Below are 13,511 nucleotides of genomic sequence, written 5' to 3' on the forward strand. Positions count from 1 at the left end.
CAATAATTTATGAGGTCACTGAAAAATTAAATCGAACATTTATGACGTGAGCAACGTCATACCATATACAGATATTGATACGCGTTGCTTAAATGCTTAAATCTTAAATTTACGTCAGCAGCTGGTATAAAAATCAACATATGATCTGTCCATTTTCAAATCATTCCTATTTCTTTTTTCATTGATTTTGTTATTCAGTATATAGTTTCAAACTAAGATTCCTCTGTTTTAATATTAATAATCATTTGTAAAATAAAAGAATAAAAATAATTCAATTCGCATGTTACATTATTAATTCCTTCAATGCACAACTGATTTTGGGGGGACATTTGACACCAAACGTGTGAAATATTGGAGGCGAATCCCTTTTCATTTCAAGAAGCGTCATTAATTTGAATTCCCTTCAAATCACTTATACCTTGTTCCATGTGGCTAAACTTGAATGCTTAATCGTTTTTTAAACAAAGATTTATCATTGTTGTTTACCGATTTCGAATTCTGCTTCTCTTTTTCTGTTCCCTATCAAACACATAAAAAAACATAGGCAACTTATGGATAAAATTTACTTACAGGGATCGATTGTATGTCCCCTATTCTTGTTCTAGTACAAGAGTTAATGTTCAAACCGTCGTGTTCTGCATAGTTCAACACTATCTGACTTTCTGTATCGAGTTGTATTAAGAACAAGAAAAATTTATTTTAAAAAATTCCAATTTATGAAGTGTAACAGCAAGACATCGTGTGTTTTATCTACTTTTAAAAAACATTAGATAAGAGAGCTGACATCCTGTCGTTGCAAGTCCTATCGGTACTTGGTCACAATCCGTTTGACACTTTAATTAGACAAAGTACAAAGAGTTTCTGCATCACAATTCTTGACTTGGAAATCAATTAGAAGACAGTTTCTGTTGTAGTTAGGGATGCTTATGAAAAATTACTTCATTTAAAATATTAAATATATTAAAGTATTTCTAAAGTTTTCTTTCAAATTCTAATATATGAAGGATAAGATATTAAAGGTTTTGTGAGTGTTTGCGTCATTTATTCACCGGTCGGACAGTGTTTTTTCCTGATATTTTCATGAGTTTGTGCACAAATAAAAATAACAACAAAAATCTCCTCACGAGTATAAACGACTAACAGGAATTGCAGACTGAGTTATTGTTACTTGAAAAATCTCCGAAGTTAAAAAAAGTCAAAGTTAAAACGTCGCCCTTGCAGATTTTTTAGGGGGAGAACTACACAATTACGGTTCATCTCTCTCTCTATCCCTCTCTCAGTTTGACTAACTAGCTAGGGTACCTCATGACTTCCAAATAATCTTCAAGTGTTCCTTTGCGCCAATGATATGATGGATAAAGTAAACTTTACCTCTTACTTAAAGAAGATAATCAGCAGATAACAATCCTACTTCCGGTCAAATTCTGCATATATTTAATATTTCTTTTAGATATTCCCACTAGGATAGCATCCCTTTGTCATACAAGTACGGCAACATATAGTTTAATTCAAACATATTTTCAAGAACTTTTACAAAAGGTACGAAATTAATTACTTTAAGTCTTTATCTCAAAAAATAATCTTTTAATTTTTATGCGTGAATTATTATACATAAAATAAAATTAGATTTAATTCACGATGCTTAATTATGTTCATATTATTGTTTTTGGTTTAATATCAGTAATTTGCATGCAATCCATTAATATTATGCTTGCGAAAAAAATCATATTTTTAATTCTTCATTTCAATAGTTTATTCTTTCCAATTTACATCAATAAAATGAAGAAAGCGTCTCCAAAAATTTTGCTGTAACCGTTAAAAGAATTAGTAAAACCTTCATAAAATTCCTTTAAAAATTCATATTGCTAAAAATTTTACATCAATGATCAAAATTAAAAAAAAAATCTAAAACATTTAACAAAAAAGACAGTGAGGAATGATAAAACAATATAGTGAGTCTGATGTATTATTTCTGTTATACATTTATGTAGTATTAAGTATATTTGTAAAGAATCAAAAGCTAAGCTTTGAAAACAAGGAATACCAATTCCAAGTCTTTATGTATATGATATATACATTCATTGTCATTTCAAAAAATGATAATGTATTTTTAAAATTTTGATAGGCTCTTAAAGGTAAAAACTGGCGTTCTGTTGCATAGAATTTTTAAAATTTATTATAAGTCTTTAAGACGATCAAATTAGATTAGAAAATAGTTTTTCAGCTAGCTTTAATAATAAATCACAAATTTCCAATATGAACAATTGTTTTCATTGGTTAATTACATGACGTCACACATAGGGAGTGATTATGCAAGTAACGAGATTTTATCCTTAGCTCGGAAATTGATCAGACTCAGAACATTTTTGAGCAGAATTTTCCTTATTAAAATTGTCTTGTTTTCCACATTGTTTTGGTTTTGCTAACTTAAAATATATTCTTTTTTCTAAAATTCTTTTTCTTTCTTTTTTAGTTATGATATAGTTGAAGGCTTTTAATCTCCTCATTCAAAAGTTTTTATTTTATTTCAAAATTTCCTTTTTTTCTAATTATACAGTGCACAAATAGAAGGACACATGCTTTGGAATGGAGTGGTTTTTTTTTAAATCTTGAAAACTGTACAGAAATCACTCATGCAAGAGAAAAAAATAACTAACATTAAAAATGGAAGTTCCAATTATTAGGGGGATCAATCAGAAAAAGAATTCAAAACATGAAAAAACGTCGCCATATTTAGTATACATATACATGTATCTTCAGTTGACCCCCTCTTAAACATAAAAAAAATCCAAACATTTTTATTGCTTAGATGAAGCATGCTTTATATTTTTAGATTTTAAGTAAGTTTCCAGCGATCGTAAACTAAAATGGCTTTGTGTGGAGAGGTCTCTAAATTCTGCATCATTGGATCCGTTCTTCAAACACTTGCATTGATTTTTCATATCGTAGGATTTGCGTCCCCTTACTGGATTTATGGTAAAAAAAAGTCAAGGTCCAATAAGCGCTCAGTTTAATGCAGGGTTGTGGAAAAGTTGCACTACCACAACCATCAGTGGTGCTGGTCAGGATCTCACAACATGCGCTGACAACATTAGTAATGGACTAGGTAAACAAAACATTTTAAGTGCACTTATATGGTATATAATAATGGAATTAGTTGCATTTTGCTCTGTGTTTTTTTTTTAGATTGGATGAAGGCAGTACAAGCTTTTGCTTGCCTAGGATTGATCTCCCTTCTGATTGCTGTTGTTGCATTGGCAGTTAAACGTTGCATGGACAAGGCATCGCTTCTTTACTTGTCTGCTGGGTTAACATTTGCGGGAGGTAACTTTTTGAACAATTTCATAATTTTTTAAACACATTTCATAAACAATGATAGGAAAATCTCGAAAATATACTCAATTTACAAATAGAAACTACACTTTGAGAGGGAATTACACTTTTTTTCTAATTCTTGTAAATTTCTTACTTTCAGCGGTTTGCATTTTGATATCCATTGCTGTCTACGCCGCAAAGGTTACCGACCTCGGTTCAAGCGGACATTTTCATTTTGCCTTTGCTTTTTGTATCATTGCAATGGTTCTTGCAATACCTTCTGGGATTTTAATAATTGTCGAAGGCTCAAAATAATACCAAATACAATAAATAATAGCTTAGAAATTAATATCAGTTATTTTTTATCTTAAAAGCATAAAGTTGATAATATGTAAATATTGGACGTAGTTGAGTGTAACATTGAAAATGTTCGCCCAAAGAAAACCATTGTCAACAGAGATGCAACCGAGGTTGACAATGGTCTTCGAAAATGTTGACACACGAAGGAATATGAGTATTTCTTTTTTATTTAAAAAAAATATCAAAAAAGGGGATATATTTAATCAGAATAGATTCTTCGATCCACATATCAAAGGCGATGACAAATTAAGAAAATTAACGGTGTACTAAGTTGAAATTTTCTAACTTGTTTGTGATTTAAATATTTGTTTCAAGAAAAATAAACAATAAAACATTAAATACGTTTCCTACACATCAGCTTTTCTGGTACATTTTGAAGCAGACAAGGGCATTAAAACCAAATGCTGAATGTCTTTCATGCTAAAAAAAATTATAAGGATGGTTAACATTACCGGTGGGTAACAGTGAAACAAAAAGAAAAAAAAGCAGGGGATGCTCACATCTCCATGCAAACTCATGCTATGTTGCAACCACTATTGAAATAACAACCACTATTGAAATAATAGTATTAATAGTGTGCCAAGTCATATTAAAATCAGACCAAATCTGTAGGAGTAGGAGCGTTTTAAAGGAATTTCACAGAAAATTCTATTTTTAGTAACCATGGCAACACGTTTCATCGAAATCAAAAACCGATGCACTATTTTATATATCTTAGTGTAGTCTACTTGTGTGCCAAGTTATATTGAAATCAGATCAAAATTGTAGGAGGAGTAGCGTTTTAAATGAATTTCACAGAAAATTCTTTTTTTAGTAACTATGGCAACATTGTTCATCGAAATCAAAAACCAATGCACCATTTTATATATCTTAGTGTAATCTACTTGTGTGCCAAGTTATATTAAAATCAGACCAAATGTGTAGGAGAAGTAGTGTTTTAAAGGAATTTCACAGAAAATTTTATTTTTAGTAACCATGGCAACACGTTTCATCGAAATCAAAAACCGATGCACTATTTTATGTATCTTAGTGTAGTCTACTTGTGTGCGAAGTTATATTGATATCAGATCAAAATTGTAGGAGGAGTAGCGTTTTAAATGAATTTCACAGAAAATTCTTTTTTTAGTAACTATGGCAACATTGTTCATCGAAATCAAAAACCGATGCACCATTTTATATATCTTAGTGTAATCTACTTGTGTGCCAAGTTATATTGAAATTAGATCAAAATTGTAGGAGGAGTAGCGTTTTAAAGGAATTTCACAAAAAATTCTATTTTTAGTAACCATGGCAACACTATTCATCGAAATCAAAATCCGATGCACTATTTTATGTATCTTAGTGTAGTCTACATGTGTGCCACGTTATATTAAAATCAGACCAACACTGTAGGAGGAGTAGCGTTTTGAAAAATTGTTTACAGACAGACGGACAGACAGACAGACAGACGGACGGACGACGGACACCTTACTATCGCATAAGCTCTTCTGGTCTCTGACCAGTAAAGCTAAAAACAACGGCAGGTCTTTATTCTACACACTTGATACAGCCATTATCTTTGATATATGAAAGTCCAGACTTTAAAACATCAAAGACAGCTGTCTTTTGCAATAAAAGTAAAATTTTATTTTTATATTTATACTTTCCTTGACATGTCCAAAATGATTTTATTAAATATCATTCTGAGTCTATTCACAGGTACTCCAACGTTAATAGAAAAGCATGCTATATGTTCTTATTAACAGTTGCTTACAATCTTTCGAAATTCGCTTCCCCCTACAAGCAGGAATATTTTTCTATTCCTATATATGCATTTTTTTTCTCAAAAACTTATACATGAAAACCTTGACTAAAACCTTGTCAGCATATACAAGATATAAATAAGAGGATAACTGACTGGAATGTGTCATACAAATTGTGTGTAGATAATTTTTTACGGACTTTTACGACAATCATGACAAGGGGCACACGGTAGATTTGAAAGGTAGATTGCTTTCCCCTCTATGGCACTTGATCCCACCTCTGATGTTTCATATTTTGGTAACATTTTACCGTTAAACTATACTTCATAATGAAAAAGTTTTTGGGAGAGGGAGAGGGGGTTTAAATCCCCTCCTCAACTGGTAAAAATTGTACATGTACCAAATGAGGGTTGCTTTCTTGCCCAGTAAATGCTAATTACAATTAATTTTGAACACAGGAATTGTAGAACATCATCTGTATTGTTTTACATCAATTTAATCATACATATACCTCGTGTTTTTGAAAAAATGAAATCTAGTTTATGCGGAAAAACAACTTTCTAAAAAAAATAAAAAGGTGAAGTTTGCTTCGTCTCTCCAAATATATATAGTTAAGTAGCTACATGCAAATTACCAATTTTATTCGAACAAGAGGCCCAGGGGCCACATCGCTCACCTGAGCAATTGGCTAGGAAAGAGTACATTTAAGATCAGAACTGAAAATTTAATAAGGGGGGGGGCTTAATTTTTAATCCCCCAGGGGGTCATATTTTGAATAAAACTGAATCTACACTACCTGAGAATGATTCCCTATAAATATCACTAAGCTTAGCTTTGAAGTACTTGAAAAGAAGATTTTAAAATGTTTCCCTATATATTCCTATGTAAAACTTTTATCGGCCATTTGGCCCCACCCTTCCCCGGGGGGTCATGATTTGAACAAACTTGAATCTACACTACCTGGGGATGATTCCACATGAGTTTCATCTTTCCTGGCCCAGTGGTTCTTGAGAAGAAGATTTTTTCCTATACATTCCTATTTAAAACTTTGATTGGCCATTTGGCCCCATCCTTGCCCCTGGGGTCATGATTTGAACAAATTTGAATCTACACTACCTGAGGATAATTCCACATGAGTTTTATCTTTCCTGGCCTAGTGGTTCTTGAGAAGGAGATTTTTAAAGATTTTTCCTCAATATTCAAACTTTGATCGACCATTTTGGCCCCAACTACTCCCGGGGGTCATGATTTGAACAAACTTGAATCTACACTACCTGAGGATAATTCCACATTAGTTTCATCGTTCCTGGCCCAGTGGTTCTTGAGAAGAAGATTTTTAAAGATTTTTAAAGATTTTTCCTATAAATTCCAATGTAAAACTTAGATCGGCCATTTTTGCCCCATCCTACCCCCAGGGGCCTTGATTTGAACAAACTACAAACTTGAATCTACACTAACTGAGAATGATTCCACATGAGTTTAATCTTTCCTGGCCCAGTGGTTCTTGAGAAGAAGATTTTTTTTAAAACGCCATTAATTGTTCTCATTCATAGTTATCTCCCCTTGGAATAGGGCGTGACCCTTCATTTGAACAAACCTGAATCCCTTTCACCTAAGGATACTTTATGGCAAGTTTGGTTGAAATTGGCCCAGTGGTTCTTGAGAAGAAGATGAAAATATGAAAAGATTGCAACAACAACGACGACGACAACAACGACAACGACAGACAACGGACAAATTGTGATCAGAAAAGCTCACTTGAGCCTTTGGCTCAGGTGAGCTAAAAATTTAATTAAGAATAATTGAAAGGAAAATTTTGGTCAATATGAACATGTAATTGTCATTTACAAAACAATTTCTATTTCTCATGCAGAATTTTTACATGATGCTTTGTTTAAGTATCTAATTGTTTCTAAGGGACCGTGGAAGACAATTGGGCAAGACATGGGACTAGAGAAGAGTCTATCAGAAAATCAGTTGAAAACCCTGTGCATCAACATGAAATTCATGTCGATAGGTGAAGCCTGCATGTTTTAACAGACATGTGCTGTTTAACAAGTATTTTATCAGCTAATAATTTGTGAATATTGATATTTTAAGTCTGACATATTTGAACAATTCTTAGCGGACCTTTGAAGCGGGAGATATGACTAGACAGGTTTTAAAGGCATGCAAACACTGATACTGATTTATTTGATTAAACGCCTATTTTTTTTACATAAACATCAACTATATATTACACATAATATATAGAAATATACATGGAAAGTAAGTATTAATATAAAGCAACAAAGTTATGCAAAGATGGTTCGCTACAATTTGGTCCAATGGTACTTAAACTCCTGAAAGTTTTTCTTTTATTTGATTGGAATGTGTAAAAGTTTTTGGGAGTGCAATTTGTATTTGCTAAATGTTTTGACAAACATTCAATTAAATAGGCTGGTGCTTGGCACACTGAAGATTAATACGTAAATGTCAGAATTTTAAATGATTTCTAATATTGATCAGTAGCCAATGGAGATCAAGAGACCTTTTCTCGAAACGTCAATTATCCTCTGATTTACAACCAAATTGGCAAACATATTCTGAATAAGTTGCATTTTGCTTATATTGCATTGTGCTGTACTAAAATACATGTAATATGTGTGGCGTGTGGACGTGTACCATGAAGTAAACATATTGTTTTCATGATAAAATTTTAGTCTAACTCTTTAAATTTATTAATCATAAAGCTTTCAGTTTTTAAAAAATAATTCTTCATCAATATCAGTTATTAATAATAAAATCTAAATATAGAAACTCTAATTTACATTATTTCGTTTTTCGTTTATAATGTAAGCGAATTTTCTTCATATTTAATGTTAGGTCATCATTTACACGCAACATTTTTGTTGATTTCAAGGAGCACTGGGCGCCTCTTATGTGTTTTGATGTCTGCGTTTGCTCTCCTCTGAGTTGGATTGCTTTTAAAAATGTACTTTGAGCTTGAATACTTTTCGTTATCCTCATATATTGCATCATTAGTATTTGCATAAATCTTGTTTATAATCTTTATAATCTAAATACTATTTTAGAACAAGAACATTTATATGTAGTGGTAGCTAGTACATTAAAAATAAAGAAATTCTGTTCTTAAAAAACAATCTTATATTATCATTCAAAGAAGGGAGATCACTGCATCCTAGCAGCAAAGTGTTTCCATAAGTGCTTTTGACAGTTAATACTTAAAATCCATTATTTTATATACATTATTTATACATTGTACTAGCTATACATTTACACCTGTGTTTGGAGACCTACTGGTAGCTGTATATAAAACCTTTATAAAAAGTGTGCTTTACTTGAATGACACCAATTTCTGATTAAAGTCTTCGAAAACAGTTTGGTTTTATGAATACATGCTTTCACCTCTCTAGCCTAGAATTAATGATTATCTGCCTACAGATCTTCTGGTTGCACAGGGAATTGAAAGGTTACAAGTATTGATGTATTATAAAGCTACACCATCAACGTCTTTCAAAATATTTGAAGCACTCAATAATACTATTAAACAATTGATAAAATGAACATTTTTATTAATCTATTTACATTCCATCGTGCTTTCTCTTTTGAAAATCAAAGAGGACTAAAACAAATTCTAAAAGAAATGTTGAACGACAAACAAATATCTGGCTGTTATCTTCTTGACAAAATAAGGATTTATGATGAAAATATATAAAACATCTGGCAGTAGATGTGAGAAAGTGGAATAAATGATAGTAAAAAAAAAACTACATTAAAATCACAGCCATTTGGATTAACAAAAGGAAAAAGAAGAAAGAAAAAAGAAACGACAAATTCACTATCTTAACCTTTCAGGAATTCAAATCCCTGTTTTAGAATGACTAACCCATGATCAATTTTATTTCAATAGTATATTGTTAGAATTCAAATCAGAATCGGTTGTTGTTATTACTTTTAAAATTAGAGTTTCCATGCGCATTTGTACACAAAAAAGTTTTAAAATGTGCAAATACTTCAATTTCAATACCACGGTATAATTTCACGTTCAAATTAATTTGATCTTTTGTCTTGTAGTTCCCAATGTGAAGAGGTGGAACTATTTGTTTGATGTATATCAATTAACAGTTTTGACTGTCACAAGAATGAAAAAAAGCGAAAAAAGGAAACATTTTTGCAATACTATAAATATTATTAATTATCTTAAAATGTAGTTTACATTGTATGCCAAGCCCCGAGTAGGGTATTTGTTCTGACGAGATATTTCAGGAATACCATATCATAATATTTTTGCAGCATTAACAATACAACATGTATATATTGGTATTTGCCTGTATTATTTCCACGCATGTTTCAAATACATTTATCAAAGGTTTTTCTTGATTATTTTTTTAACAATAAATGTGATTTGTCATTGATTATAATCCATTCGAGCAAATTTATTTTACAAAATATATTCACTATATTTTTTTGTCACAAAATGCAGCTGCTTAGGTTTTTTATGAAATGTGGTAAAAATAGTGATTATGCACAGAAATCATGTATACAGGGTATTTTCGCCCTTTTACACTAGTCTAACAAACAATTTTGTCGTGTCTTTAATTTGCCCTGCCACAGTTCTGTATAAAACATTTTATTGTCTTCTTTGAATGCGCCCCGTACAAAATTCGCCCGAGTGAACAGCAAAAGGGGGCTCAAATAAAACGGGGCGAAAATTTCCATATACATTAACAAAGAGTAACCAAATCAAATACGAATCCCTAAATATAGAATCAAGAGTTTTCCCTCATTAATCTTTTCTTTATAACTTTCACCTGATAAGACCGGGGCATTTTATTTTTTAAAAATGCAACTTCTTATCATCTTTTAGCTTTCGAATTATTAATTCCTGTAGTAAATGACTGTGTTTCTAACTGGTTAAGTCATTTCTATTGATCATTTTGTTGTTCGCAGCACTTGAGTGATAACATTCCGTCAACAAGTTTATCACCTTGCAGCAGAGATATAAACGTACGCCAAATTGAGCAGTCTGTCGACCCCGCCTCTTCTACACACAGAACAATCTGGGCTATTTGTAAAAGAACAACTTATTATTGTTGAAGGATTCTTCAAATTAAATTCGGAAGGTAAATGTTGGTTATATTTTAAATCTACTATAGATTTCTTTGTCTTATATCTATATGACAAGAAAAGAGGATTATAGAGTTCCTTCATACGTAAAATAACGTGTTTTTATCAAATAAGGCATGTTTTTTTATATGTTGCAAGTTAAAAGATATATTTCCTGAAAAAAGCTTTATGTGAACATCTTTATCTAAAATCAATGTAATAATAAAAGAAAAAAATATCATTCATTCTGGATCTTTCATATAGCGAGGTATATAATATAAGCGTTTTTGTAGCTTTATGTATAAGATACCTTTAGATAATCTCGAAAATGAAAAAAAAATTAGCTCGAAGCGCATGCTTACACATGCATTGCAAATTAGTTTCATATGAAGTGGAATGCTTTCCCCTTACAACATCCTGTACCGTAATAATTCTTAATTTTCTTCTCGATTTACCAGATAAAATGTATATGAACTATTCACTTTAGTTTACAGATTCTATATTTTTATTTTTTCCTTTAAAATTCGTATTTATTCTTCATAGACAAAGAAAGTTTGTTGACATGACCCATTATTTACATTATATGATTACGATGTCAATCTTTTTGATATCGCTTATCTTTCAGGCGTGGGTCAGTGGAATTCCAAATTCTTGGATAACTTTAAAAGGATATTATAATCATGGTATTTAAAACCCATCCCCCACAACGCTAAAACTTCTCTTTCGTTTACACGTATCTTTGAAAGTGGGACGCCAAATTGCAAATTGAAAAAAGGAATATCAGAAATACAAACACATAAAATGGGGATTTGAATGAATATTAATTTCCGGGGGGAAAAGTAAATTGAGATGCAGACAGTTCCAGATCGTTTATTCGAGAGACCAAAAGCTTTCATCATAACACAAACTAAAATTTGATGCATGTGTTGATATATATTTTTTAACTGATTTTGAATAGAAATGACATAAATTATCAATTTCTTAAAAATAAATTGTAGGTTATCTTCGGTGCTTAGATATTTGATTTAATTTGTATTTTTTCCTTTATAATTCTATACAAAATTTTGCACATATTTTTGACACTGTGACAAAATCTCACCAAATCCTCACACTTTACCTGGAAAATATAATTCATGTTACCTATTTAATATTAATTTATGAGAAATATTGCTGATTTCTGAAAAAAAGGTATTTGTCTTATTTGTCCTTAAACGTACTGTTAAACCTTACACCTTTACAATTGTTAGAATTATCCACCTTTTCTATAACTGCAAGCACAAATGCCTCTTTAGTCGTGTTGCACGGAGATTTGAGAAGATTTTAATTTTCTTCAATTTCTCCTTTCCATATATTCAGAAGAAGCTTTTCATGCATGTATAACAAGAATATGGATAAAGGCTGATAAAATTCCACTCAAGACAAATACTACTTTTTTGTAAAAATGTGTTACACTCCTGTAAATTATAGTTTTAAAGATTAATCTTGATCGATATCACCACTGAAAGGAATCTAAAACCAAAATTGCATTCACATTTGTTAAACCTTAAGCAGACTTATAGAGTCCAGATGAAAGATACTGAAATTTTTTGAAAGAATATGAATAAAGGTGATTTTTTTGTTCACAGGACTTTTAACAGAGATCATGGAGATAAAGGCTATGCTGATCGGCTTCATCTTGGCAATTATTGCTTTCGTATTCCATCTAATCGGGTTTGCTTCACCCTTCTGGGTTAATGCAGATATCCTTTCACATTCCATACACTATGGTCTTTGGAAAGTTTGTGGTGTATTAACTAGTGGCTGTTTGGATATTACAAATCCACCAGGTAGAGACAAAACTTGTTTTATGGGTTTATGAAGTCATTTGTTGATCGATGCAAATAAGCATTAAAAATACCAGGGTTTTTATACAATTTAAAAGAACAGATGGCAGATACCGAAAGAACTATAGTTTTTTTGTTTTTTATTCAAAATTTACTTATTGAATAAAAAATGAGAAAATTTAAACGTAATCTCTCTCTCTCGCTCAAACACAAATTTAAGCAAACCAAAGAGACAAATTCAGTCGCTTTTCTGACAATTAAGTGAAACCTTTCCGTGCTTTTCCTTTTTTTTCTTATTTTTAACATTAAGACTATTTGAAATTATAATTTGTGTTTCAGATTGGCTCAAAGCCTCACAAGCGTTTGCCATCCTTGCCTTTATTTGCTTTCTAGCCGCTGTTGTGTGCTCTGCTCTGAAACTGTTTGTTCTAAAAGACAAAAAGATAATCTTATTTGCTACTATAGGCGCAGTGTTTGTGGGAGGTAAATCATTTACTGTCAAATATAATTCCAAAAGGTATAGTTCCATCGTTTACATGTAAAAAAAATATATTGCTATTTTATTCATCTTTTTTTTAAATTTTTTTTTTTCAAAATTGTGTAAGTATTCAACAACACCCGTAAAACAGGAAATTTTGATCTTAATTGATTCAGTCTCTTTTTATTTTTTACAGCGTTCTGTGTCCTTCTCTCAATTGCTATATACGCTGGAAAGAAGGATAATTTAACTGGTGGATCCAGTCTTTTCAACTTTCACTTTGCCTTTGCGTTTTGCATTATTGGCATGCTGGTAGCTATAGCCTCAGGAATATGTTTTATTCTGGAATTGAAGAATTCATAAACAGTTGCTGTCAGTGTTATCTTATAACAATTGTAGAATTTTGAATTAGGATTTGAAATTGGTCTGCCGTTTTCCTTTTTGACTGCTTCGTATTTTGTATTGTACGAGTGTTTGAACCTTTTAGGAAAAATACATGAAACAGAACAGGGATATCAAGAATTGTAAGAATCTACAATCTATCTGTACATCAATAATTAACAAAAGAAATATAAGTTTTTACATAAAATATTTCAGCATTTCAATTCATTTGTTTCCCTTTATAATGACATGCATTTTTACCTTGTAACATTTGGGAAAATAAAAAAAATATATAGCTCTTCA

The 13,511-nt window shown here is 31.2% G+C and overlaps 2 protein-coding genes across 5 annotated transcripts in view; both read left to right on the forward strand.

Moving 5' to 3' along the window:
- Positions 1-3,936, forward strand: part of LOC134260144 (uncharacterized) — a 93,673-nt gene extending 89,737 nt beyond the window's left edge. For both annotated transcript variants that reach the window (XM_062742729.1, XM_062742728.1), the window contains exon 4: positions 3,476-3,936. In XM_062742729.1, the coding sequence (XP_062598713.1) occupies positions 3,476-3,630 (155 nt within the window). In that variant the 3' untranslated portion in view covers positions 3,631-3,936. The remainder of the gene's footprint in view (positions 1-3,475) is intronic.
- Positions 1,453-13,511, forward strand: LOC134260145 (uncharacterized). Of its 3 annotated transcripts, XM_062742733.1 has the most exons (5): positions 10,250-10,543; positions 11,152-11,209; positions 12,152-12,352; positions 12,689-12,832; positions 13,024-13,511. In XM_062742733.1, exons 3-5 carry the CDS (start codon positions 12,169-12,171, stop codon positions 13,188-13,190), a joined length of 495 nt encoding a protein of 164 aa, XP_062598717.1. In that variant the 5' UTR covers positions 10,250-10,543; positions 11,152-11,209; positions 12,152-12,168; the 3' UTR covers positions 13,191-13,511. The 3 variants fall into 3 exon arrangements, with proteins under 3 accessions (XP_062598716.1, XP_062598717.1, XP_062598715.1); XM_062742732.1 differs by lacking the exons at positions 10,250-10,543; positions 11,152-11,209 and adding an exon at positions 1,453-1,539; XM_062742731.1 differs by lacking the exon at positions 11,152-11,209 and having other exon boundaries at positions 10,251-10,543; positions 13,024-13,510.

Source organism: Saccostrea cucullata, unplaced genomic scaffold (genome assembly GCF_032062105.1).
Source record: "Saccostrea cucullata isolate Sc308-1 unplaced genomic scaffold, CSIRO_AGI_Scuc_v1 ctg1941, whole genome shotgun sequence".
Lineage (NCBI taxonomy): Eukaryota > Metazoa > Mollusca > Bivalvia > Ostreida > Ostreidae > Saccostrea > Saccostrea cuccullata.

Coding starts and splice junctions, on each gene's coding strand:
- LOC134260145 (XM_062742732.1), top strand. CDS start 12,169: ATGGAGATAAAGGCTATGCTGATCGGCTTCATCTTGGCAATTATTGCT. Junction 12,353..12,688: donor GGATATTACAAATCCACCAG/GTAGAGACAAAA, acceptor TTTGTGTTTCAG/ATTGGCTCAAAGCCTCACAA. Junction 12,833..13,023: donor AGGCGCAGTGTTTGTGGGAG/GTAAATCATTTA, acceptor TATTTTTTACAG/CGTTCTGTGTCCTTCTCTCA.